This window comes from Venustampulla echinocandica (genome assembly GCF_003357145.1).
Source record: "Venustampulla echinocandica strain BP 5553 chromosome Unknown scaffold_2, whole genome shotgun sequence".
NCBI classification, from domain to species: domain Eukaryota; kingdom Fungi; phylum Ascomycota; class Leotiomycetes; order Helotiales; family Pleuroascaceae; genus Venustampulla; species Venustampulla echinocandica.
Window position 1 is genome coordinate 1,791,197 of NW_022474207.1, and position 25,282 is coordinate 1,816,478.

Genomic DNA, 25,282 nt, shown 5'->3' on the forward strand with positions numbered 1-25,282 from the left:
TCGAGGAATCAGCTTTGCCGGAGAAGTGTCTATTATGCTCCCCAGGCTGCCCAAGATCTCTGCATTCAAGTAAAAGACAAGTACATCTGATCAAACAACTGTTGGGGGTGTGCTCTTTATTGTCACGGGGAAAGCTCCCTCGAGAGCAGTTCCCGCGTTCCAGTACAACCCATACACACCAGTGGTGTTTGTCGCAAGTGCCCAGAACCCAAGTTGGTAGCTCGATTCACTTGCGGCGTATGCAACAGATTTTCCAAACAAAGTGAACCCAGTTGTGACACCACCGGCCGGAACATCAGAGATTGTCGCAAAGCCGACTTGTTCGAAGCTGGCTGAACTGGGGATGATATACATGTATAATATATCGTTAAAATCTAGTATCTTGTTGAAACTTGTTGTACTTGAATTGGCGTGAACTTGCCAGGGTTTGGAGATATCGCTCGAAGGGGTGACGGTTATGTTTGTTTGAGTACCGGCAGCACCATCGAGAGGAGTCTTTCCTATATATGCGAGTCCTGACAACTTCGTTAGTATTGAGCATTTTTGAAGCACTACTAATATGACGAGCAGATATATAATGGTTCGTTTGGAGTGGATGGCCAAGATGTTGTCCTTGATACTCTTCCTAGGAATTCTCAAGCCAACCCCCTGAACAAAATTCCCTTCGCCTTGTGCTCAAATATTAAGGAGGAGCATCGAAACCTACCATTGGCATCAAAGACAGGCGCCCCATTGGTGCCTGAGCCGTAGCCAAACAAAGTGATCCCAGTGGTATCTAGCGTGCCTTTGATGAAGTCTGCACTCGCCAAGTTAGAGATAGCCATCACCCAAGTGAATGTATTTGAGTTGGATATCATTTCCGACAAGTCCAGACGTGCCCTCAAGTGTGTGGATATGGATGTGTGATGATCGTGTTATTAAGATACGCTTTTCTTGCAGAAGCCTGCAATTATCAAGTATCTGGAAGCAAGGTCTTTCTGCTTTGCTACTAAAAGTCCACTTCTAAACCGAAGCTTTGTCCAACCCCAAATCGTTATTGAAACGGTTACGCATGCACTTAGACCCTGCCATGCATGGACCTCATGATGGTGATGATTGAAAAGGTATTTACACAGGGAGTGGGAGGGAGTGGTACTTGGCCCCTGAGCTTCTCGGGTAGATTGGCCCCTTTCCGAGTCCTACCGGACATGCCAACGAGATGTCAAGATTTGCGGCAGTTCTGCAGTCACAAACCGGACGTCCTCGTCAGCGAACCAGGAAAACTAGTCAGCCTACCTGGCTCATGTGATAGGTGTCCATGGCACCGTACCTGCTTTCCTTGGCCGGTGCTAGTGGTATTTTTAAATATAATGTACGTTCGAATGCCGTATTTAACGTGGATCATCTAGTCGAGATAATAACGGGAGATCTTCAAGGGGCCTAATTGCGCGACTATATAAACCCTTCCCGTGAACATCGTTGCCCCTAAGTCATGCGTGATAGTTTCACGGTGGAAAGCACGGCAAAGCTTTATATCCCTCTGAGTGGACGGCGAATACGAAGCAAAGGGGCCGGGATATCCCCCGATACTATACAGGTTGTGATATTCCCGTTGGTGTTTGTTTCTTGCTCTACCTCGAGCTTGTACCACGCTTGTATCGTCGGGTTGCACTTGATTCATGGCCGACCGCAAGTCACCATGTACCTTCTTCAAACAAGCTGAAGATGCGAGAGTGAGACCATGTCACCGTTTGTCGTTGTACCGCCAGTCCCAAGACTAACGAGCGGCGATGTATCGTAAACAGTCCTGACTTCATTTGAATGGGACAGCATAAGTCGTTGTAAGTGTATACACTCATTCGCCACTTGGCACTTGATCTTTTATTTTAGCGTCCATGGTAATGATGCAAATGGGCATGGAATGGAGGTCAACATCTCTCAGCTACACATTGGTCTCATACTGCGAAAGCTCCTACCCTGTACGAGGTTGCGTAAATTATCTAGAAGCAACCCTCCCATATGTTTTCTTGACTGTGTCTGGATTTAGAATTGGAGACTCAATTCGCATTGATGTGTATCCAGCCTCACCTCGTGTCTAATCGTGTATAACATAGCAAGATGATCTGCGATGCTTAGCACGAGCCTCATCATCTATTAACTTATATCACCCCCTCTTTTAAAAACGCCTTCCTGTCTGTACTTCGCGACATTCTGTTTTCCATATCCCTTGTTTTCAACAATACACAGCATGCTGCTTCTCTCCCTGATGCCTTCAGGCATGTGCCTGATGTTCTTAGGTATCAGCGCCGCCTGTCACATAAAATCGCTCGACAGGAGATTGGGATCCTCCTCAGCTACGGATAGATATAGCTGGGACAGCTACGATACCTCTACTAATTATTACACGGAGTTCCCTGATACCGGGGTGACTGTGGAAGTCTGTACCCCTGGCATAGCTTTAGAATACTCTACTGATAGAAACAGGTATATCTAGAGCTGGTAAATACCACTGTCCATGCAGATGGCTACCAAAGAAATGCTCTGCTCGTGAATGGCACGCTTCCAGGCCCCACGATTATTGCCAATTGGGGAGATACTGTTGGTAAGCCGCCCATTAATCCTACCAGACCACGGTAAAGTTGATATGTAGTTCAACCAGAGGAATATATTTCGTAAAAATACTTTCCCTAGCCATCGTCCTTGGTCAGAGATAAAGAGCTTTTACTAACTAGTTCTGGGATATTACTAGTTGTACACCTTCATAACGGTCTCACGAACAATGGAACCGCTCTTCATTTCCATGGCATTCGACAATATTACTCAAATGAGATGGATGGAGTTCCTTCCGTCACCCAATGTCCAGTTGCCCCTGGCGAAGTAAGCAAAATTTCATCGAAGGCAAATACCCACTAATAACTGCCAGTCTATAACTTACAAATGGAGAGCTACTCAATACGGGTCGGCCTGGTACCACTCTCATTTCGAACTTCAAGCTTGGGAAGGTGTTTTCGGCGGGATCATAATTCATGGGCCAGCTACCGCTAACTACGACAACGATGCTGGAATCATGTTTCTCAGCGACTGGAGTAAGCTCCCTAGAGCCCATTTTGTTAGCATGGGCTAATAGCTATAATAGCACATCAAACTGCAGACGCCATGTCCAGCATAGAGGAGACCAGCGGGCCGCCATCCCTAGACAACGGCCTTATAAACGGCACGAATACGTATCACGGCAAAGGCTCTCGATTTGAGATGACAGTTACGAAGGGGGAATCTTACAGAATAAGACTCGTTAACTCCGCCATCGACACCCACTTCAAATTCATGATTGATAACCACACTATGACGGTCATTGCAATGGACCTAGTACCTATAGTCCCTTATACAACTACCGTGCTGAGTGTCGGAATGGGACAACGCTACGATATCATAGTTGACATGACGGAAGCCGCAAGAAGCTACTGGATCCGGGCGATTCCACAGACGTTCTGTAGTGATAATAACAATGCAGATAACATTAAGGGCATTCTACGCTACGACTCGGCCTGGCATTCTCATCCGACCACCTCCGCCCATTCCTACATAGATGACTGCGATGACGAAAAGTCCTCCAATCTCGTACCGTACCTCCCCCTGAACGTCGGCTCCGAGTCAGTAAAGGACGATTTCGACGTTACCGCAGGGCAAGTCAACAAAATATTCAAATGGTTCATATCAGGGACAACCTTCTTCGGCGAATGGGCCAACCCAACACTCCTACAAATATACCGCAATGATACGAACTTTACCGCATCCTCCCACGTAATAGAGCTAAACCAAGATGATGAGTGGGTATACTTTATAATCCAAACCACGCTCGCCATCCCCCACCCAATCCACCTCCACGGCCACGACTTCTACATCCTTGCTCATGGCACAGGGGTTTACAGTAGCTATTCTGTGCCTCTGTCTTTGACGAACCCGCCGAGGAGAGACGTAGCTATGCTTCCCGCATCGGGGTATCTGGTCATCGCGATCAAGACGGATAACCCCGGAGCTTGGCTTATGCATTGCCATATCGGATGGCATCTTAAGGAGGGGTTTGCGTTGCAGTTGGTGGAGAGACGTGATGAGATCCTGCCGTTGATTGATTATGAAACCCTGAATCAGACATGCACAGCTTGGGATGCTTATACTAGGAGCCATGTTGTTGTTGAGGATGGGTCTGGTGTCTGAGTATTGACTTCGGGACTTCGGGATATTGGGTATTCTTGTGTATTTATTTCTTTACTGTTTCCCGGCTTGACTTGCTTAACAGTGGGGATTAGTTTGTGTGTCGTGTAGTTGTATTTTGAAGTTTTCAAAGTATTATCTTAGGGTGCTCAGTCAAGAGGGCATTATATACTTTTCTTTGGATATAGAGGTTATCTTTTGAATAATGGGAACCGATAGTTGCTTATGCTGGGTAAACGGCGATAGATATTTTCGGCGATACTTCATTAAGGTAGTTAATATATTCTGGTTGGGGTTTTAAAGTCCCAAGGAGATATCGGCGACTATAGTTCATCCCCACTAGTGGGTTGGGGTCATTGAATGGGCAGCTATATTTGACGCTGCTCTGATGATATAAAGGCGTCGACAACAAGTAAAGCAGAGTGAGGTATTATAAACGCACAACATGAATTTGAACGTCGAACCTATGGTTTAAAGCAATATGCCTCTCATCGTAGCTCAACTATGTTGCATGATCCCTTCAATAGAAAATGGCCTTGATATATTTCTCGACAATCGGCATTAACATTATTAGTCTGTACACGTAGGAAGCGTTATGCTCGAAAATCTCAAACTACCCTCCAACGACTGACCATCCGTAAAACATGTGACATAACATCGTCCCCTAGGTATTGTAGACGAAACACCAACTCCCTATAAACCAAGTAACATGTACGTAAAGACGTTATATAGACCCAAACGCCGCAAATGCTGACAATATCCTCCCGAAAACACGTCAAACTACCTGTGGTACCGCTCGCTCGGTATAAGCTCATATCCACCCTCGGGTGGGAAGACGTAGACCGACAGGGAGAGAGCTGCGGCGGAGATGATAGCAATGACCCAGCTAACGATACAGAAGATCCATGACTTGGCCAATTTCCAACCGACGAAGAACCGGTCATCGTTATCGAAAAGGTATGCCTGCGCAACAAGAACGTTAGCATCGCAGAAACACAAAATTAACAGAATGAAATAACATACCACAATAGCCATCGCAGTACATTGCAGAAGCCCAACCAAAACCAACAGGAAGGTCAACAACTTCCACCCGGTCTCTCGCTTCTGTTTACCGCCACTCAGCACCATGACATATGCGACGATCGTGGCCATTTCCAAAACAGCCGCGAAGGACATGATGAAGCCAGCGGAGCGCCACATGGAGCAGAAGTACCGATCCTCGACCTTACAGTCGTTATATTGTAGGGCGGGGTGACATGTGTGGTCTATTGACGAGCAGCTGCGATGCAGACCCATTGTCTTGGTGACGCGCCCGCCGGTGGACGACGGGGTATCATAGTTGATCCATTCAGGGACGAATATCGCAGAGATAGTCAGGCCGGTGGCTGCAGAGATAGATGGTTAGTTGTGCCACCGAATTTCAAGCCAGCCAGAGAGGAATATACGGAGGTAGCTTACCTGCTACGAATGCGACAAGCAGTGTGGTGTAGACCAATACTCTCGTCATCTTGCGCTTCCAAGCCGGCCTCTGCCTTTGTCTTCACCTCTGCAGTCTTGATGGTCGTTCGTAATGGTAGGCTAGCTGGCTCTCGGAGGGCGATAAACAAGGCTAATATAGGAAGTGCGATGGTGAGTATGAATTGGTTTGCAAGGCTCTCTCTTGTCGGCTGCCTGCCTTGAGGACTCGTACGTACAGAGTAGTACGTATTGTACCTAGTAACTCCTCTCGGTAAGGATTGTCCAAGGGTACGCCTCAGCGCGCAGCACGGCGGACACCCACTTCAACTTCTAATTCCACTTCAACAAAATAATATCCCTTAGGCCAAGACCCCGGACTTCCTATAGCGGTGAGTGACTGAAGCATATCTTCGCGGAGTGTGCACCATATCTGCTGATAAGGAGGCGCTGGAGGGCTTGATCGGGGAATTGAAAGCAAGGAAATCTAACGCATGTTGGATCATGGGATTCTGCCAGATGGGAAAGGCGTGTCATTGGCGCTTGGCCGTTACTTATGACGCCAGCAGGCGAGTTGCGGGGCATTGGCTGCGAGAAAGGTGTGTGTATCACCGTGTCACAATATCACTTTATCACTTTATCACTACTATGATCTAAGGTAGGTACGTATTGGTAGACCGATAAGCATCTATCTCTTCATACATTACTCCGCGCTTATTGGCCATAGAACGCCATTCACCAGGTCAGCTGGGGCGTTTGATATCTTGCATTCTATTCAATCAAGATGCAGTCATCCAGCAACTGCTAAGCAGGAGGGGTATCCGCAAGGTAGGTATGTAATGTTGCAACCACATGAAAATCCTCTAGACAAGCCAGGTATTTCTCCGCAGTCCATTTCCACCTCTATTAGCGCCTCATATCTCATAGGCAAAAACATTTCACTCGCTCTCGCTCTCTTCACTATCTTCCGAGCTTTCCTCCGAATCGCTCGAATCGGACCCAGATGAGCTACTACTAGAAGAACTTGACGAGGTATCATCGCCATCATCGACTTCCGTTGTGGAATCATCTTCGGAGCTGCTTTCATCCGAGCTGCTTGAATCGTCCTCCGAACTTGAGTCACCATCTGCGGCCGCAGTGCGTTGTTTCCGTTTCCGAGACACCTTTTGTGACGAACCGTCGTTCATCCTGATCCGCTTTTGGTTTTCATCCTCAGGAACAGCTTCGTCTGCCTTGGAACCACCATCGACTCCAGCCTCATCTCCCGCCGCCCCAAGCTCTGCTAGGACTCGCTCCGCTCTCATTCGCTTTGCAGTTCTTGTCGGCATGGCAGCGTCTGACAAATTTCCAAGAATTCCTTCCTCATAGCCGATATTAGAGGGCGCTTCTACAGCCATCATAGTGGCAACGTATTCTTTCATCGCGACTTCATATTCGATTTGCCTCGCGTCTCGGTCCGCCATGTTTTCTGGGAACCCTGCAGCACCTTCTTCTTGATCTTTGATTTTGATCGCTAGCGCCGAGTCTCGTAATCTCGTTCTCACCCCGCCTCTTAAACCTCTGACGTAGCTGTAGATTAAAGTTTCGTATTCTGAGGGTACACTGTCGATGTCAAACAGATGCTTGAGCAGATGGTTTTGGTGATTCTTATTGAATTTCCACTTCTCGCGCGAGTCGGAATATAACCGCAGATATGCCAGAAACGGGCGTTGGGGAGTATCCGCAGGATCTGTAGTTTTTGCACCCTTCTTCTTCTTCGCCTTGACAGTGGCCTTAGGATCGCTGGTCTTTTCTGGCTCCGGTTTCTTGACCCTCTTCGTTCTTCTCACTTTCTCGTCCAATGTTGTATCAATCTGTTCCTCAACCCTTGAAGGCTCTGGCGTGGTGAAAACTGGAGCCGACAGATTCTGCGACTTCTGTTCTGCAGCCCAGGCGCCGAATAATTGCTTTATGCTATCTCCATCCTCAACTTTGGTCTCAGGTGTAAAAGTGACCGATTTCTTTCGAGCGAGTTTGGGAGTGGCTTGTTCTGCACCGGATAAATTGCGGGAGTCTTTTGAACTCTTCTTTTTCTTTGCAGGAGTGGCGTCGTCGGTTTCGTCCAATCGCTTCCTTTTCGGGGTGTCGATGTTCTGGGAGGGTTCGACCACTGTCGCTGCTTGTGATGGCTCTGGAGCGGATTTCAACTTCAAACCCAACCTTCTCCAGGCTGGTATTCGGGGGGATGCATTGGGGGCGGTTGCAGATGGCATGGCTTTGGGCGAGATTGTGCCAAGTGGCAGTACACGATATCACAATTATCGTAGCATTAAGACATCCTATGGCAGTGTTTTGCTCAGAATAAAATTCTCTTATCTGCCACGCTCGCGTATCAGTAACCCACGTGACTAGTACACCCAGGCACGAACAATGCGTGCCTGACGGCTCGCAAGGCACGCGCCAGGTTCCCATGCTTTCGCGTCGTCGTGAAGCTATCCCAGAGCTCTCCATCCTCTGAATTACCAGTCATTCTCGCCCTATCCCATCTTCTGTCCTCCATCCTCCACGCATATCCCGCATCCAATATCTAAGACTCCGCCGCACTTGAACAGCTAGACTCTCTTTTGTCCTATTTCCGTCCTCCAAGATGTCAGGTGTGTTGATCTTATGAACCGCCCAAGATGGCCAACGGAACATGCTAATCAAGCTCCGCGTATAGGCAGTGCAGGCTATGACAGGCAGATTACGATCTTTTCGGATCAGGGCAGATTATACCAAGTTGGTACGCAGAGATTCTTACCCAAGGAATCCGATTCCTCATCGCCAGCCATACTATCTTGACGACCATTACGTTGATTCATTTTCGACCCCAATATTATATTGCCTCTAGGGCTTCGCCTGGCCTGGATACAACGTTGCTAACGATTATGTGACAACAGAATATGCCTTCAAAGCCATTACTGCAGCAAATATCATGTCCGTTGGGGTGAGAGGAAAGGATTGCGCGGTGGTGTTGTCACAAAAGAAAGTCCCCGTAAGGCATTACCCCTTGAAATCAGGTTGAACTAAGATTTTAACTGTTGGGATGATAGGACAAGCTCATCGACCCTTCTTCCGTCTCTCACATCTTTCAGCTATCGCCATCCGTCGGCTGTGTGATGACTGGATCCATCGCAGATGCCAGAGCTTTTGTGCAGAGAGCTATTGGGGAAGCCGCGGAATTCAGATATAAATTTGGATACGAGATGCCTTGTGATGCTCTAGCAAAGAGAATTGCGAACATCAGCCAGGTCTACACTCAAAGGGTAAGCTGAATAGTCGGTCCGCTAGCCACTTAGTCCTCTTATCTCCGCTAACCAACATGTAGGCTTATATGCGTCCATATGGCGTTGCGACCACGCTGATATCATTGGATTCTGAGTATGGACCTCAACTATACAAGTGTGACCCCGCAGGTTACTACACGGGATACAAGGGTACGGCGTCTGGCCCTAAGCAGCAGGAGGCATTCAACCACCTGGAGAAGAAGCTCAAGAACAAGGATGCAGCTGATGGCACCTGGGAGGATGTCGTGGAGCTCGCAATTACTACGTTGAGCACGGTCCTTAGCGTGGACTTCAAGAAGGGCGAACTAGAGATTGGAATTGTAGGGGGGCCAAGAACGGATGGGAAGGAGGGCACCGACCCGGGCTTCAGAGCTCTGACGGAGGAGGAGATTGATGAGAGGTTACAAGCAATTGCGGATAAAGACTAGACTAGACCCTCGATTTGATGTACGATACTTTGCAGAGCACCTTGGCGTTGGCTGTCACACACAATTTACTGGCTACGAAAACCCCCTCCGCGGCCCCTTTATTATTATTGATTGATTATCAAGGTCCCTCTCCAAGGATTGAGAGAGACTCAGTGATGTCAAATATTATAAATCAGATGCCGTTCTAAGTGTCAGGGGCGTTTCGGATCGTCGGGGGGGGGGACTAATGTACTGTACAATCTGTGCGAAGGTAAACCGTCGTCGTTCGACCGTGCCACACAGCACAGCCCATCTGTGGCGCACAGGAAGAAGCAAAGGTTAACATTGGTTCAGTTCCGATCCGCTGCAGGGGGTTCAGCCTTACCCTGATTTGTAAGGCCAAGATATGGCGCAGTGGAGAGCTGCCGAATGAGTAACCGTTGAGGCCAGGGGATTCGCCACTCGCTGACTGTTGAGGGCAAGAGTTGGTTTCCTTGTGGAGGGGTTTGCGGAGGTTGTGGAGGTGGTGATATGGCGCAGTCGCGATCCTGAGGACATGCGCCTTCAGCTCTGCTAGAGCCAGTGCAGTCGGCGGTGCAAGTCGAGCCGCTCTGATGTCTCCCTACTGGATCCAGCCACAGCCTGAGTTCCAAATGCGGCCGTCGAACTGGCCTCCCACGTTTGTGGCGCTCCTGGCGATTGCTGAAGCGAAGCAACCTCACCGCTAACACCGACACCTTACTGATACCCTCTGGGGCGCTCAGGTCTTCCTAATGGCTAACTTACTAATACGGCGTCTGGCCTTTATCGTCCTTTTACCCTTCTCCTGGACCCCACCCCAGGCGCCATGGAGGCTCTAAGTCTTTCCGGCCTTGCGTCATGCAAGCCTCGGAATAATATGCATACATCTACAGCTGGGTAGGGGCCGTTGCCAGGGACTCCCCCATGGTTAGCGGCGTGAACCCCTCGGGGACAGACCGTTTTCTGACGATAGCGAACGCATATGGGTCTGATGCTATCGTGTGATTGCAGAGGTTTGTGTGGGACAGTGGGAAAGTCAGCCACAAGATGTTCATTTTCTTCTTACGGACATACTCACTTATCGCCGCTAGCAGTTGGCGGTTTGGGGTGGTACAGCTTGCTCCCACAGATGCTTCTTATACCCACGTAATGGCTTCAGTTCTTAAGCTTCTCTAAACCCCATCGACATCTTCGACTTTTCTTGGCATTGTCTTGTCTCCTTCGTTTGATTTACTCGCTATCACTCACCATCATTTTGGCTTTCTTGTCACGCTCGCTACTTTCATTCTCTGCCGATCACCATTTCTTCATTATTTATTTGTTAGACCTCCCCATTTCTTCCGAAATGACAGACGGATGTAAGTCAACTGGCTACAATCACTTAGTGCCCTAACTGACAGATATCACAGTAAACGACCAGAGAACTGCCCGAGTGGCAGATCTCCTATGTGACTTCCGTACACTCCAGTACTATATCGTCTCAGGACCGGAAAGCCCTCCCAACCAGGAAGACTATTACGCAGAAGGCTGGGCCGCGCTACGGCAATGCTCCCTTGATGGGCAGCATATTCTGAACTGCGCTGCGGAAACTCGAGTCCCCAGGGTTAGTGGCGGGCCATTGGAGCAGGCAAAGGCGGAGTTACAGCAGTACGTGCCGCAAGAACTCACCCTAAATGCAGCGACTGAGTAAATCAACAGAGTTATGCTCGACGCCTTTGCCCGCCGTCATGAGGGGCAAAAAATCTACCTCCGCCAGGCTGCGGCTCAACGGTGGGTTTCATGGCGAGACCAGATCCTGCAGGGCGGAAGACCTCACAGTGGAAATACGTCGCAACTGGCCAGCTGCGATGTGCAATTGCGGGTTGTCAGTACTCCTAGGTCTATCTAAATAGCCTCGGGTTTGCATACTAATATACTGGCTATCAGGAGCTAGCAGACATCACTGATGACACTGTTTATACCGATTTGCGGTCTTCGGACTATGAGATGGGGCGCTGGACGCTCGAAGATCCCCCTCTAAGACATGTTCAGAGATGGCTTAGGGCCAGACGTTGAACATGGCATAATGGTAGTGCATAATTGCATTTGCATGGAGTATTGGAACCGGCGATGGGATCGGTTATAGTCAGCGGGCATTGGAAAAGGCGTTCTTTGTTTTCATTCACACCTTTCTACCTTCCCGGTACAGGATGCCGAAAGGCTGGTTTCCATATCTATGCGGATTTTTCAAGGCTGTAGGCGCTGTTTGACACAGTAAGGTATACCCGGACAAAAGTAATTTCTGGAGCATCATGATACGAGATTCAACGCCCAAGTTAAGCTTAATATACAATAAAGAAGGATGTTGTTAAGAGACTTTTCCGAGAGACCTGTCTCTTATGTGTTCTTGCTTTGCACACAGAGGGCTATGCCGGCTAGTGATAATGTCATGCCGATCCATGTATCTTTTGCTTAGATCAGTCTTCAGATATTCAAGCCAGTTGGAAAGGGATATTTACCTCGATTGATCACTTTCTTCTCGACCCACCATTCCCCTAGGACTGTGAATAAGAAGGCTAGAGAATTCGTGATTGGAACAGTGAGACTCAATTCTGTAGAGGTATGAGTTAGTGTTTGGTTGGGGTCGGTCATCGATAAAGTATTTCCTTCTTCCAATTCATCCTTCTTTTGATTCCATCTCTCCCTTTTCCCACCGATAATTCAAGCACACCTCTCTGCCTTCCGCGGCACCACTCCATCCGAGACATTTATGAGCCTCGACGCAAAAGGCGAATCTTCCTCCCCTTATGGCCCGACCCACCAAATAGGATAAAATAAAAGCTAAAAACAGAGAAGGAGCCAAAACGAAATCAAGACACTCACCAGCCTGCCCAATCAACAAGAAAAACCACACGCTCCCGGTCAAATTAATCACCAGCGGCAGAGCGTACCTCCAATTCCGCAACAAATCCGTAACACCAAAGAACGCGCCATATACTTTGCTCTTTACCCAGCTATTCTGCACAGAAGGGGAAGAGAGTACAGGGTGAGGAGGCGGCTTGTGGAAGACCGCAGCGCGCCGGATGAACGGTGTTGTGAAGCCCCATGCAAGTCCGATTAGCAGGAAGCCAATTGTGTAGCGGAGGACTGAAGGGGAGCTGGACGGAGGTGGAGATGGGGTGTCCATTGTGGAATGATTTGGATAGCAATATATGAATTGAAATGGGATGATAGCGATATAGAGACTCGATGTAGTTGTGTAGTTGGGTTGGTGGGCGGATTCTCGGGATGAGGCGTTGTTCCCTGGTTCTGGGAAAAGATCTGCCAAGACGTGGGCGGATTTGATAAGCCTGTGTTAAACGCGCAAAAGAGCCGCGGACTTCACCACATAAAAGTGACAAAAACACTATCAAAAAGCCAACTGAGCAAAACCTGACAATAACTTCTTTATTTTTTAATTTAAAAAAAATGTGTTTGGTGACAGAGGCCACTGGTACAGAAGTACCCTATAATACCGTCAATTTCGGGTTGCCCTGAGCTGACAGGCGTACGTTTGTTTTGCTTAACGCCCGACGGCTACCAGGACCCGGCGCCCAACGAGGCTATGGCCCTAAACCCCCCAGTTTCCCACTAGGCCATCCGACCTGTTTATTTTGAGAGAATACACTTATTATTCTATATCAAGTTGTTATGTCACGTGATATACTTACATGTAGTGCTCATTGCAATGCACCTACCTATGCGGGTAAGATCTTCCTTTATCAAAACAGCTAATAAGAAGATACTAATTACGAGAGCCTGGATGAGCCCTAATATCACAGGGAGAGCTTGGTTATTATTGCGGTTACCACCGGATCTCGTCATGGTGATTCTGATGCCTCTTAACTAGCGGTAGACTAGCTCTCGGCTGCTTTCTATAAATAAATCCCACCTTCTTGCACTAATGGCAGTAGTTCAACTAGGACAAAACCCACTTGCAAAACCGACTATTATCTAATAACTTGTCTTTCTCATTCATACAGTACAGTAGCTCCGAAGCACAACAATAATGCTCCCGGGGGGCTCGACCTATAATTGCCATCCTTTCAGACCCAAGAGACATGATTACCCAAAATCCAGCGTAGACGATTCCTGCTTGAGTCTCCTACAGCTAGACCTAGCACTACGTAGCCCCTCTGGCCAAGCGCCCAATTGCGTTTTTATATCGCGAGATTTTCCAATATCTCCGAGGCCCAAGTCGCCAAGGCAGCCCTACCTAAGGTAAGGTACTCTATTTCCGGCATCGCTAACCCCTGACCGCAGCCTCCGGAATACGGAGTAACCACTCCGCCACTCGGCGCTGTATGTGACATGACGATCACCGGAATTGAGTCGACTTTGATTGACGGCCGATCGAGGTTCAAGAACGCGATGCCCATGAGGCGAATATTATATCCATACAATTGTAAACTCTCAGTAACTCGCCTCGGCGGTATCAAAATCCCGCTTATTCAATTTTAAAGTTGATCGTCAGGTGAAACATCGAGTGCGCAACCAGCCCGTTGGCGGGGATACTCGCTAAGACACCAGCCTCCTCTCTACCCCCAAGCCTTCAGCCACCTTGATTCGAAGCTATACACGCAACGCACGCGTAGCCAGATGCACTCCCCAATTCCTTCTGCATTGCTTCTCCATTCTCTCCATCCTGCATGCAGTCGATGATGTGTTAGCTTGTGCTGAATTGAATTTGCACTTGCTGTTCACAGCCAACAATGCTGATCTAGAGCTTTAAACCACGCCAAGACTGCATTCCAAGCTCCCGAGGCCGTAAGTAAACAAAGCCTTGTGACGATATCCCTCCCACCGGATCTGGATCGCAACACAAGAGGCCTCAATTCACAACCCACGGAGCATCATGGCTACCAGAATGAAGGCCAATGTCCTCGGCGGCATGCACACTGCCGGCATTTATTCTGACATGACCGTTGACGGTCCAGAAATCGGAACTCTGGTTGTTATTGTTGACCGCGCGAAAAACCTGCCTAACCGAAAGACAATTGGCAAGCAAAATCCCTATTGCGCGGCAAGACTGGGAAAAGAGGCAAAGAAAACAGAGACAGATCGCCGAGGAGGACAAACACCGAGATGGTAAGTGCGAAACGGGCCTGAACGAAAGTACTGGAACTCTTTCGCTAACCTCATTCCAAGGGATCAAGAGCTTCGGTTCACCGTGCACGACTCCGCGGATTACTATCAGCTGAAGGTCTCGGTTTTCAACGACGACAAGAGAACGGACTTGATTGGAGAAACTTGGGTCAACTTGCAGGATGTGGTTGTGCCAGGCGGTGGGCAGAGTGATATTTGGCATACCTTGACTTGCAAGAGCAAGTATGCGGGGGAGGTCAGAATCGAAATCACATACTACGACACCCGACCCAAGCAGGACAGACAGGAGAAGGCCAAGCAAGGCGCTTCTAGTGGCATGGATGCTGGAGGAAGAGACTCCCTCAAGGGACCAAGGCAACCCAAGCCTCCTGTCAAGAGACGGCCATTGCCTTCTGATCCCGTCAGTGGAGCGCCGGCACCTACAGCTATCCCTGACCATGTTCCGACTCCTCCTCGCGGGTATCAGTCCCCGACAGCAACTCCTGAGCATGCCCGGCCATCCCCTCGTGGTTATCAATCGTCGACGAATGGTCCAGAATATGTCCAGACGCCCCCTCGGCACCAAGTTCCACACGCTACTCCGGAGCATGTTCAGGCCCGGCCTCGGGCCGCACCGATGGCTATTCCTGATCACGTCCAAACACCTCCCCGAGGATACCAAAGCCCAAACCATATTCCAAATCAGTCACCCCTTCAAAATGTCGAATACAACACCACAGCGAGCCAATTTTCGCCATCTGGATACGATAACAGTCCGAACATGAATGGATATGCTGCGCCTTCCCCATCCGCAAGGCCCGTTTCACATGAAAGAAATGAGATTTATGACCCTATGGCGCGGAACGATTTTACGCCAGGGAATAGTAATCACATCGACCACTATGAAGAAGAGGAGCCGATTGTTGATCACAGGGATTCATACAATTCCCAGTACACGCCTTATGATTTGCCTCAGCCAGAGGACTTTGGCCCACCACCAAGCCCGGGAGGGCCACCTCCGCCTCCACCAGCTCACGGAAGCAAACCTCGAGCTACTCACACCAGCCCGGCGCCCGCCCTGCAATCTCACGGCAGTTATGGCTTTCCTGGGGACTCCAGCTCTTCGGCCCCATATGATTCCCCGACTAACTATGCACATCGCCATTCGATACCTACGTACTCTCAGAGCAAATCCTACCAGGGTTATATCCCTACCGGAGATGAAGACCCATTTCATAATTCTGGTGAGAGCAACAGCCATTATCAAGAGTCTCCACCTCGGCATCACTCCTATGATGGGAGGTATAACCACGATCACGGTTCTATGCAACCTACAGTTGAAGATGCACCCCCATCACCGTCTGGGGGACACTCGTCCGGGCGAAGGGGGAGTGGAGTGCGTTCCTCAGGATACGATGATCGACGATATGATGAAGTCCCTTCTCCTGCACCGCTCAATTTGAGCGGCAGAGGGGGCTCTCCAGCAGATCGCAACGCTGCTTCCAATACACCGAGCAACCCATACTCGAATAGCATGGGTTACACATCCTCCGCATCTCAGCTATCGATGAGGGAACAGTCGTACATCGGAACATCCATTTCTTCGAGAACATCGTTTAGTACGCTACCGCAACAACATCAAATACCCCGAAAGCCATCGAACGCTGAGATCAGCCAAGCTACTGCTGATTATGGATTGCCGCCTGTACCTGCAACTTTGGTCGCTGGCATGGACCCTTTGATTGCGCAAGAACTCGCAGATAGAATCTATGATGAGAAAAGGGCAAGTTACAGTCAGAGCGCCGGACGTTCTTCTCGGGGTAGGCATCCGGACCCGCCTCAGTATCAGCCAAACCAATCTCTATCGCAATCGTATCAAGAGGTGCCACCGCCTTTTGCACCTGCCTCGGCTTCATATGATGAACGACAGAGTCGAATGGCAACAGCGACTGTTCCGGTAGTAAAACCAAGAGCAATTTCCCCTGATCCTCGAACTCCAATGCGAAAGTCTGTCAGCCCGTCTCCAATACCTTCCGACGGGAGACGGCTTTCTGGTGTTCCCTTTGGGCCCGACTCTTATAACGCTTTGAACCCGAAAATATCAGGCTCAACATCGACTGGTTCGTTAAGCGCAAGATATGACCCTAATGAGCCAGATCCTGACGCAAAAATCATAACCCACGATGGTAGGGAAATTGATCCCAGTGATCATATCCCCGAGTCCAATTATGCCCCGCTCTTGGAACAGAAGGGGCCCAAATATGCATCTCAGCTTCCGGACCGCAACTATCGACCCCCGCCAAGCAACTCGCAGCCAAGTTCAGGCCGCAGACAGCTGAAGCAAGCAGCTCGACCACAGTCCATGGCCGCTACCTCATCATCCCCAATCTACATGAATTCTGGCCCAATAGATCCTCTGGCACCTCAAAATGGCCGAAACCGTCTTCAAAAGAAAGCAAATAGAATGTCGGCTCTGCCAGCACCCCATTCAAGTCCTTTGGCTCCGATCACACCGTATCAAAATAATAGTCATACACCTAGTAGTGGGCCAAGACCGAGCACCGCCGATTACCATGCGAATGAGAACTACGCACAAAGTTACGGTCCAGGATATAGGGGAAGCTCGGGACCACCGCCTATTCCGGCGAAAATCCCCGTGGACATGCATTCGGCACCTCCACCGCAGACTTCTGGCGGAGATGCATGGGCGTTGCTAGAGGAGATGAAAAATATCGATTTGGGAAGCGGAAGGGCTAGGAGGCGCGGTCATTGAGATACCCCCATCTAATAGCGCATCTCGATGTGTGTGTAATGTTCAGAATTTCCTCTTTGCTTTTCTATAGTTCTACGCACACCTTCAGTGCTTGTTCGAATTTTTTGCACCTCTTTTTAGAACATTTTTTCCCCCGCCTTCTGCAGGTGGGTTGGCAATATACGGAAACGGGATACCTCTGGGAAGAGCTCCTTAAAAAGAGAGGTGTCGTTCATATGGACTGGGTTTGCTGGCGTTACATGAGAATATGGGTTTATGATTTGGCTACGGTATAAAAGAATGATGTGGCCTAGTGTCTAGCATCTGTGTGCTACGATGATGGGATTAATACAATATGTTTACGTTGAACGAGGCCCCGAGATATTCTTGCTGAGTTATGTGGTCGTTGACTAATGGGCTCACGGCATTGACATTGTACCTCCAGCTAATCAATGGGATTTACGTTCTCAAGACGCTACAAGTTTACTCAAGTATTGTCCGTGCTACTCACTCCGGGTTGCCCAGTCAACTTGAATATTTGACGCTAATGCATTTAGATTTAAATTAACAATATCTAACAATCGTACGTATTAAAGAGCCCCGCCTCCATCAGATAACGGCTTCACTCTCCAGTCTTTTTTGAAGGCCAGCTAATAAATTCGTTCTTCGGTCCTAGAAGCCCCGCTGGTATTGAGGAATTTCCTACCATCTGGAAACCCCATCAACCCTATGTACGGCGATTGCCCCCTTGAGAATTCTAGGGCGAGGACTGGCCAACCCATTAATTAAATGCATAGAGCTGCCAATGGGGAGGGTATACAGAGCAGCAGCGCTATATACCTAGCAGTAGGGAATTGGCACGATATTATTGACAGGCAGTACCATTATTGCTGATTCTACTACCACCGGCGGTGCTTTCTTGAGGACCTTGGTTTCACACACATCCTGCACCAGTCACCAGCCAACCCAAAGCCAACCGAAACGACTTCCAAGTTTCACTTCTACATGAAACCCTTCCCATAGATCTTCTCCCCCAGTACTCGTAGCAACATCGGCATAGCATTGTTCTTGTAATGTTCCTGAATATCTGACTTCTCTATAGCACAGTTGATGTTGCTGAACTGGTGCGGGTCTACGGACATCCTCAAACACTCCTGTCTTTTCTCCGCATTCCACCAAGGTGGCAACACTCCCGATCTAGACTCAGCGAGATCCAAGAAGCGGTTGAACGGACGGACTGGGTCCCCCCCACCATAAAGGCTACTCATGCTGACGTCCCCGGTAAACACGTAGTCATCTTCTACTCTCAATCTGTAGCAATCGATCAGCTGAGCGAAGGCCTCTTTCTCTGGAAGGTCGTGCAAATAGGTGTTGTTAGAGAGACCGAGGATTCGGTTCACAGCTTCAAAGCCGGGGTTGTGTGGTCCTGTAGACTGCTGAGAAGGGCTGGGAGCAGTAGAGCTCTGATTCAAGGTTGATGGGGCGGCGCAGAGGCGTTTATGATTCTTCCAGTCTTGCTTCTGGCATTCTTGGGAGCAGTAGAACGCCTTTTGGCATTTTGCGCAGCGTTTGAGGGGCTGTGGCAGCTCAGCTGGGAGTTTGTGGCAGGTGAAGCAGCTTGGAGGCGCTGTTGAGGGCGTCTGGGGCGTCTCCATCCTTAGAGAGCGGTATTTCAAGGTTTTGGATGTAGAAGTGTGTTGGAATGAGGCTTTGCTAACACACAAGGTGTGAAGTTGTTTATCTGACCCTGATGAGGAACTTGTCAACAAAGTCACTCACGCTGTTTGTCGTTACCTAGGGCGAGTAATTCACCAGCTCATCCTGAGGCCCGTTTGTTCCTTACCCCTCTTTTCAGACACAAACGGCTACTATCTGATACATTATATAGGGAATTATATGGAACGGCGATACAAAGTACCAGAGACATAAATGGGCAATGGCTGCTAGTGGCTGTCGAAGGGTGTTACCAACAAATGGGTCCAATGATGCGCCATACTACCCCTGTAAACAGGACATGAACGGCCATGGACGCCAGCTGGAGATTGTATCCTATCAATGGAATCAAATCATTATTTTCTCAAGTCACACGACTTTATCGACGGAACCAGCACCGATTTTCCCACGGATTTCCATCGACGGTGGAGTCCGACTGTCACTAAAGTGCCTCGCCCAGCACATCCATTTCCATGCATCCATTTCATGGCTGGTCCATCACATCCGCCGCGAAATTGAAAGAATGGATATACAACAATTTGGCTCGCCAGTGACCAACACCGCGGACGCTTTGTATCACTAAATATTCCGGCTACGAGAGCCTATATATATCGAAGAACAGTGAGATTCTTCGTTTTCTGATAAAGGGCAACCCAGCTCACGCCGGAAAGCAATTTATTCCACCCCTCTTTGACCAATTCTCGTTTGATGGCCCCAACGGCCAACACCAGTGTTTGGTCGCGGAGCTTGCTGGCTATACCATTTCCAAGCCTAAGGGGGGCAACGTAAGCTTAATGTCCTTGAGGGGCGCTGCTAGGTCCGCAGCCGCCCAGCCCATCTTGGGACTGTCCCATTTGCATGGAAACAGTGTATGCCATCAAGGTAAATATATGTCGTACTTTCACCCGAGGTTGGTTACCACATGTGCTCATATTAGGCAGATCTCCATTTGCGCAACTTTCTCTTACCGCGGAGGAGAAGCATTGGGCTATCAGCATAATAGTAACCTTAGGATTATCTGGGGAAAATTGAAACTCCCCGTCAAACCATATTCCAAGTAATCCCTGTTCAAGATGGTATCAGGAAGCTAATACGAAACGGATTCGTGGGACTTCCAGAGGGTAATTCACACTGGTTTTGTCCAATAGACGCTCTTGGATTTTGGCGAACACTTGTTGCTGTATTCTTCTGGCCTGTTGCGCTTCTTTTATATTTTAATTAAGTCTTTCCCTTCTCTTTAGAATCTTTAGCCTACGGTAAAATTCCCTTGCCACAGGCTATAGCATGAGAATAGGTGTGCGAATCACTTGGATCGACTTCGCTATCGTCCGAATGAGGCGCTGCGGCTTCCACTTGGAACATTGGACGTTGCGTGCCCCTGAAATTGAATTGCTCAAGTACGAGGTAAAAACATTATAAATTTCAACGTATCCTTGTTTTCTGTGTAAGATTAAAGTTGTATCTACCTACCTAGGTAGGTATGTAACGAGAAGCCTTCAGACAGGAGATGAAGTGAGGAATAACGATATAGAAAAAGCCAAAATGAAACTATTCACCCCTAAATCAATTTTGAGAACCCGGAACCGTCGGCTGCCAAATAGGCGAATAGAGATAAGAAAAAGGGGGACGATAAGCAACCAACTTGACAGCGTTGACTAAGGCCGCAGTAGCCGGTCGTGCGCTTTGATGAGAATGTCCCGCTTTTGAAGGCCGCTCTTATTAGCACACTGAGTTGAAGAAACGAGATATATTTAGGATTTGAGATTTGGGTTAAAGCAGATCCAGGCCCCCAAATTGGCACTCAATACTTCGTAGCATGGATCATCTCGTAGACCATTTCGAAGAGTCCAGATGCAGATGAAAGGATTTGCGGACATGGGGCCGCCCCTGAGAAGAGAGGCTTTAGCGGCCATCCCGCATACTAAGTGCCCTTGGTCGTGGATAATAGCTCGAATGGACATCAATTCTTTCTGCCAAGATGGAGAAAGGGGACGAACACAACACACGCCACACCACATCCACCGCGACCACCTCCACTCCTACCTCTCACTAAGCACCTAACACTCTCCTTTTCCCGACTGCTTTGCGCAATAATGGATATTTGCCCACCTTGCGCCTTCATGAGTGACGATTAGACGACCTCGTTCGGTTCACAAGTATCCTGTACTGTACATACATTCTGCTTCTCCTGGAAGTTGTGTATAGGGAGGTAAAGCACAAGCTGCTACTATATGCGCCGCAGCCTCCTCTTCCACCACCGCCCTCCAACCTCTATTTGACATCCCACCTGTCCCACCGGCACCACGAGCATTACCAGCATTATTATCCACATCGACATCGACGTCTTCTGTTCTAATTAATTACTCTTTTCTTTCTTCCCTACCTGCCGGGTCGCTGGTTCACCATGTCGGGAGCATTGAGCAAGCGGCAGCAGGCGCGCAATGAGCGCACCCTTCAGGATCTTTTAAAGTCGGTGCCGGGAAACAATGTCTGCGCAGATTGCCAGGCAAGGAATCCAGGTGAGAGAGATTCGACCCGAGCAGCCTCGTTCTCCTTGCGACTGTGCTAACGAAGCTCGACAGGATGGGCCAGTTGGAGTGTAAGCTCTTCCGATCCACGACCGATACAAACACAGTTGGGCCTGTACTTACTCTTACTAGCTAGGAATATTTCTGTGCATGCGATGCGCCGCCCTGCATCGTAAAATGGGTACACACATAACGAAGGTCAAGTCCCTAAGCATGGATTCTTGGTCCAATGAACAAGTCGAGGTATGCAAATATAATACCCTGTACGTGTTGTACGGTATCTGATCCCATTTTCGACAGAACATGAAGCGTGTCGGCAACGTCGCGTCAAACCGAACATACAACCCTAAGAACTCCCGGCCTCCTATCCCAATCGATGCCGACGAAGCGGACTCTGCGATGGAAAGGTTTATTAGACAGAAGTACCAGGAGACTGTTGTTCAGGCTCCTGTACGGCATAATACTGGGAGGAGTACAGGCTCGGATGAGCCCCCGCCTCTTCCACCGAAGACCGGTGGCAGATTCGGATTCAGATCTGCCTCCTCGATATTCCCACTGTCTTCCAAATCCAAGCAAAATGCGGCACCAACACATTTCGATTCGGCACACCGGCGATCGCCCTCTCCCCCGAGGAGTAAGCCCTCCCGAGTATTTGGAGCATCTATGGCTCATGAAGCCCAAGATGACCTGGACGGGAAACTGTCGACTTTACGCGATATGGGATTCAAGGACGAGCATAGAAATGTAGCTGTACTGAAGGGACTTTCAGGTAATCTAGAGAAATCTATCGAAACGCTCGTCCGGCTTGGAGAAGGCAACGGATCTGGAGGGGGGGCGAAGGCTGGAGACACCTCAGGACCCTCCTCTGGTTCCCGGCCACCAATAAGACCAACAGCTGGAATATCGATAGGGCGGGCAAGGGAGAAGTCTCCGCCCAGAGCATCGACTAATCCATTTGATATGCTCGATGCGCTGCCTCCACCTCCACCCGCGAAACCACAAGCTTCTCAAGCCGCGGAATTCAAAGCCCTACCGCAAAGTCCCATAGCAGGAAACAACCCGTTCCAGCAAGCTTCCAATTCGAATCCGTTTGGACTGATGCCTTCTCAATCGCAAGTAAACCTGACTCAAACGTTCCAAAACATGGATATTTCCTCTTCACAACCTCTATTCCCAAATCACACCGGCGGTTTTCCCGGTCCGAGTCCCCAACAGCCGCAACACCAACAACTCTATCAACAATCCATGACACCTCCTGTCCCTTCTCTACCGCAACAATACTACCCCCCGATTATTTACGAAAACTCCGCACAACAGCAGCAGCAGCAAGTTCAAAGCTCTAACTACAACCCCTTCCTACAGCAGCAGCAGTCGGTCCAGGCACCAACCCTCAACACCAATTTCCAAAGCAACCCTTTCCTTAAACGATCACTTCCGGGGACCCCGAGTTATTACCAAAGCCCCGTAGAGCAATCGCCGCAGCAGCCATCCATGGTTTCAAGTTATTATGGTCAGCAAAATCAACCGCAAACAGGGTCGAATCCTTTCCTGCAAGGCAACCAGTTTCCACAGCAGCCCCAGCAACATCAAGGCTATCAGCAGCAGCAACAACAGCAGTACCAGCAGTTCCCGCAGCAAACCCATCCCTTGTTGTCTCAACAGACTGCTAGGCCAGATAAACGCAGTATTCTTGATTTATACAACTTCCCTCAATTAGCACCAACACCTGTGCAACAACAACAGCAGCAGCAAGATCCCGGGCAGGCCCAATACCCACCCAGCAATCCTGCAGCTGCCGTACCTCAGCAACAAGTGTTAAGTGCTTCGAATCCACTCGCGGCCCAAATAGCAGGGAATAGAAACCCATTTATGACAAACGGAGGAGGAGGAGGAGGAGCACAAAGTCCAGGTGCTGAATCTGGGGGGAATATGGCGCCATTTCCCCCTCCAAACGGAGCTAGACATATCAGTCGGGAAAGTGTAAACATTGACATTGGTGGTTGGCAAAACGGTCGGCATAGTCCCGATGCGTGGGGCACAATAAGTGCTAGATCTATGAGGTAGTATAAATGAAATTCGAGTACATTATGAGCATTTACGTTGCCCTCTTACTGGAAATCGTGCTCGTGCAACCAGGCTATTCGGTGAAGCTGGCTTGACAACAGGGCAAAGACATGTCTATGATTGGCCAATTGTAGGAGAGTCGTCTTGGTCAAGCTTGGGAACGAATTGGTCTAGAAGCGTTTTATGCATGCTTAACAACCCGCAGGAATCCTAACTCCACCTTCCAAGCCCCAAAACTGCTCTGCTTCTCGGCGGGGTTTGTCTTGCCTTTATCTCTCCAAGGCTCAGTTATGACATCGGCCCTACTGTAGCTACGTGGGGACTCCAAGAAAAAAGGTCACTGCCCACATATTTATATTCGAGTTCAAAGCCGACCTCGTGCCCGAACCTGCAGGTCATGGTGATCACCTACCGCCCTCCGCCCTGTGAACCCCAGTATTCCCGTGGGTACTGACGGGGTCATATTCTGGACCTTGCTCCCCCTAGCTACTAAGATGCCGATCCAATCACAAAGAAGTCGTAGCTCAAATCCGTAATTGGCAGGAAGGAGAATAGTCCGGAGAAACTCCATGTATTCCCATATTTTGCTTCCCTTTTCCCCTAGGTATAGGCTATTGCAGGGTTTTTGAATTTATTGATAGCGGGTAGCAAGGAATACCGCATATTTGGGTTGCGGGATTTGAGATATTATCTTGAAGACGACCCGACGAATTTTAGCTTTTGCAAAGAGTGCTGGGGCTGTTGTGGAGAAGGCGCAGATCTTTGATTTTATACCGGGCCGATTTTCGCGGAGTAGTCCGTAGGCATACTTAGGTCGGTACTTCGTAGGCACTTAAGGACTACTTCGTAGGTGCAGTGCTATACGTCGTAGGCAGTCCGTGCCTAAGTAGGTACTATATGCCTAGCCCTCTCTATCACCTTCCTCTCTGGTGTTTGCTGCAGGCCCGAGGTATTATAAAGACGGTGAGCCCTGTGTAGATCGGGCTACAGTTGGCCAACTCAATTGACAAGGAAAAGTATTATTACGAGATAACTATTATAAGCTAGAATGGACTGTATAGCACACGGAGGTACCCGCTCGGCCAAGCAGGACTTGCATCAGCGGCGTTAAGAAGGGCCGACAAATAAGAGGGCTTTCGTGACTCGTGCGGAGGAGAACGTTGGGCTTTTGAAGGCTGAAGCTTATTCACGGCCCGCGGGGAAGTCGATAATGCGGGGTTGGTGGCACTTGTGGCGGGCAGGTAAAAGCACGACTCTACGACTCTACAACTCTACGCAGTTCATGGACGCTGTCTACCGTAAAATATTGCACCGTCTAAGACATAGCCAGAGCGTGTAACCAAGATAAGCTTAGTTGGGATAAATGAGGACTCGCAATCGCGCTGGCATCAATCAGCCTTATAGCTATAAACTTTCCGGTTAAGATGGTATAATGGTGCTGGTATGCTTCTATGCTTGTTTTGCTAGTAGACTTCAAATGCTAGTGGCCCTAACTAATTATGTTGGCCAAGGGAAACAGGGCCCGAGCAGGGGCAACATTCCTCCACGGCTGACCCTGCTGCATGATTCCCTGATTCTCTATGCAGACAGTTGGCGGTCGCTCTTTGACCCCAGGGTCTGAACAGTGCGTCATCATGGAGTACGAAAGGGAAAAAAAAGCTATAGATAACATCCATTATTGCAACCCCGGACTCGGCATCCCAGCTTCCGGAGGTCAATAAATACAAACCTATAGCCGGGGAC

At 49.1% G+C, this 25,282-nt stretch overlaps 9 protein-coding genes across 9 annotated transcripts; 5 read left to right on the forward strand and 4 right to left on the reverse strand.

Annotated features, from left to right (window-relative positions):
* Positions 1-90: 90 nt before the first annotated feature.
* On the reverse strand, positions 91-824 carry BP5553_04949 (uncharacterized protein; the record flags this gene model as incomplete). The annotated part of the gene is made up of 2 exons (XM_032013572.1): positions 91-515; positions 707-824. 2 exons carry the CDS (start codon positions 822-824, stop codon positions 91-93), a joined length of 543 nt encoding a protein of 180 aa, XP_031870172.1.
* Positions 825-2,227: 1,403 nt separating this feature from the next.
* BP5553_04950 (uncharacterized protein) lies at positions 2,228-4,194 on the forward strand (the record flags this gene model as incomplete). Its single annotated transcript, XM_032013573.1, has 5 exons — positions 2,228-2,416; positions 2,464-2,581; positions 2,729-2,856; positions 2,903-3,065; positions 3,116-4,194. The coding sequence occupies 5 exons, from the start codon at positions 2,228-2,230 to the stop codon at positions 4,192-4,194; spliced, it is 1,677 nt and encodes a 558-aa protein (XP_031870173.1).
* A 777-nt stretch (positions 4,195-4,971) lies between these two features.
* Positions 4,972-5,698, reverse strand: BP5553_04951 (Uncharacterized protein; the record flags this gene model as incomplete). The annotated part of the gene is made up of 3 exons (XM_032013574.1): positions 4,972-5,154; positions 5,215-5,576; positions 5,650-5,698. 3 exons carry the CDS (start codon positions 5,696-5,698, stop codon positions 4,972-4,974), a joined length of 594 nt encoding a protein of 197 aa, XP_031870174.1.
* An 886-nt stretch (positions 5,699-6,584) lies between these two features.
* BP5553_04952 (Uncharacterized protein) lies at positions 6,585-7,898 on the reverse strand (the record flags this gene model as incomplete). The annotated part of the gene is made up of 1 exon (XM_032013575.1): positions 6,585-7,898. One exon carries the CDS (start codon positions 7,896-7,898, stop codon positions 6,585-6,587), a length of 1,314 nt encoding a protein of 437 aa, XP_031870175.1.
* A 374-nt stretch (positions 7,899-8,272) lies between these two features.
* BP5553_04953 (Proteasome subunit alpha type) lies at positions 8,273-9,379 on the forward strand (the record flags this gene model as incomplete). Its single annotated transcript, XM_032013576.1, has 5 exons — positions 8,273-8,279; positions 8,345-8,407; positions 8,565-8,659; positions 8,718-8,930; positions 8,993-9,379. 5 exons carry the CDS (start codon positions 8,273-8,275, stop codon positions 9,377-9,379), a joined length of 765 nt encoding a protein of 254 aa, XP_031870176.1.
* Positions 9,380-10,724: 1,345 nt separating this feature from the next.
* On the forward strand, positions 10,725-11,434 carry BP5553_04954 (Uncharacterized protein; the record flags this gene model as incomplete). The annotated part of the gene is made up of 4 exons (XM_032013577.1): positions 10,725-10,737; positions 10,789-11,026; positions 11,078-11,243; positions 11,306-11,434. The coding sequence occupies 4 exons, from the start codon at positions 10,725-10,727 to the stop codon at positions 11,432-11,434; spliced, it is 546 nt and encodes a 181-aa protein (XP_031870177.1).
* Positions 11,435-14,252: 2,818 nt separating this feature from the next.
* Positions 14,253-17,255, forward strand: BP5553_04955 (C2 (Calcium CaLB); the record flags this gene model as incomplete). Its single annotated transcript, XM_032013578.1, has 2 exons — positions 14,253-14,485; positions 14,546-17,255. 2 exons carry the CDS (start codon positions 14,253-14,255, stop codon positions 17,253-17,255), a joined length of 2,943 nt encoding a protein of 980 aa, XP_031870178.1.
* Positions 17,256-18,235: 980 nt separating this feature from the next.
* BP5553_04956 (Uncharacterized protein) lies at positions 18,236-18,889 on the reverse strand (the record flags this gene model as incomplete). Its single annotated transcript, XM_032013579.1, has 1 exon — positions 18,236-18,889. One exon carries the CDS (start codon positions 18,887-18,889, stop codon positions 18,236-18,238), a length of 654 nt encoding a protein of 217 aa, XP_031870179.1.
* Positions 18,890-21,351: 2,462 nt separating this feature from the next.
* Positions 21,352-23,539, forward strand: BP5553_04957 (uncharacterized protein; the record flags this gene model as incomplete). The annotated part of the gene is made up of 4 exons (XM_032013580.1): positions 21,352-21,466; positions 21,530-21,546; positions 21,608-21,718; positions 21,776-23,539. The coding sequence occupies 4 exons, from the start codon at positions 21,352-21,354 to the stop codon at positions 23,537-23,539; spliced, it is 2,007 nt and encodes a 668-aa protein (XP_031870180.1).
* Between the last annotated feature and the right edge of the window lie 1,743 nt (positions 23,540-25,282).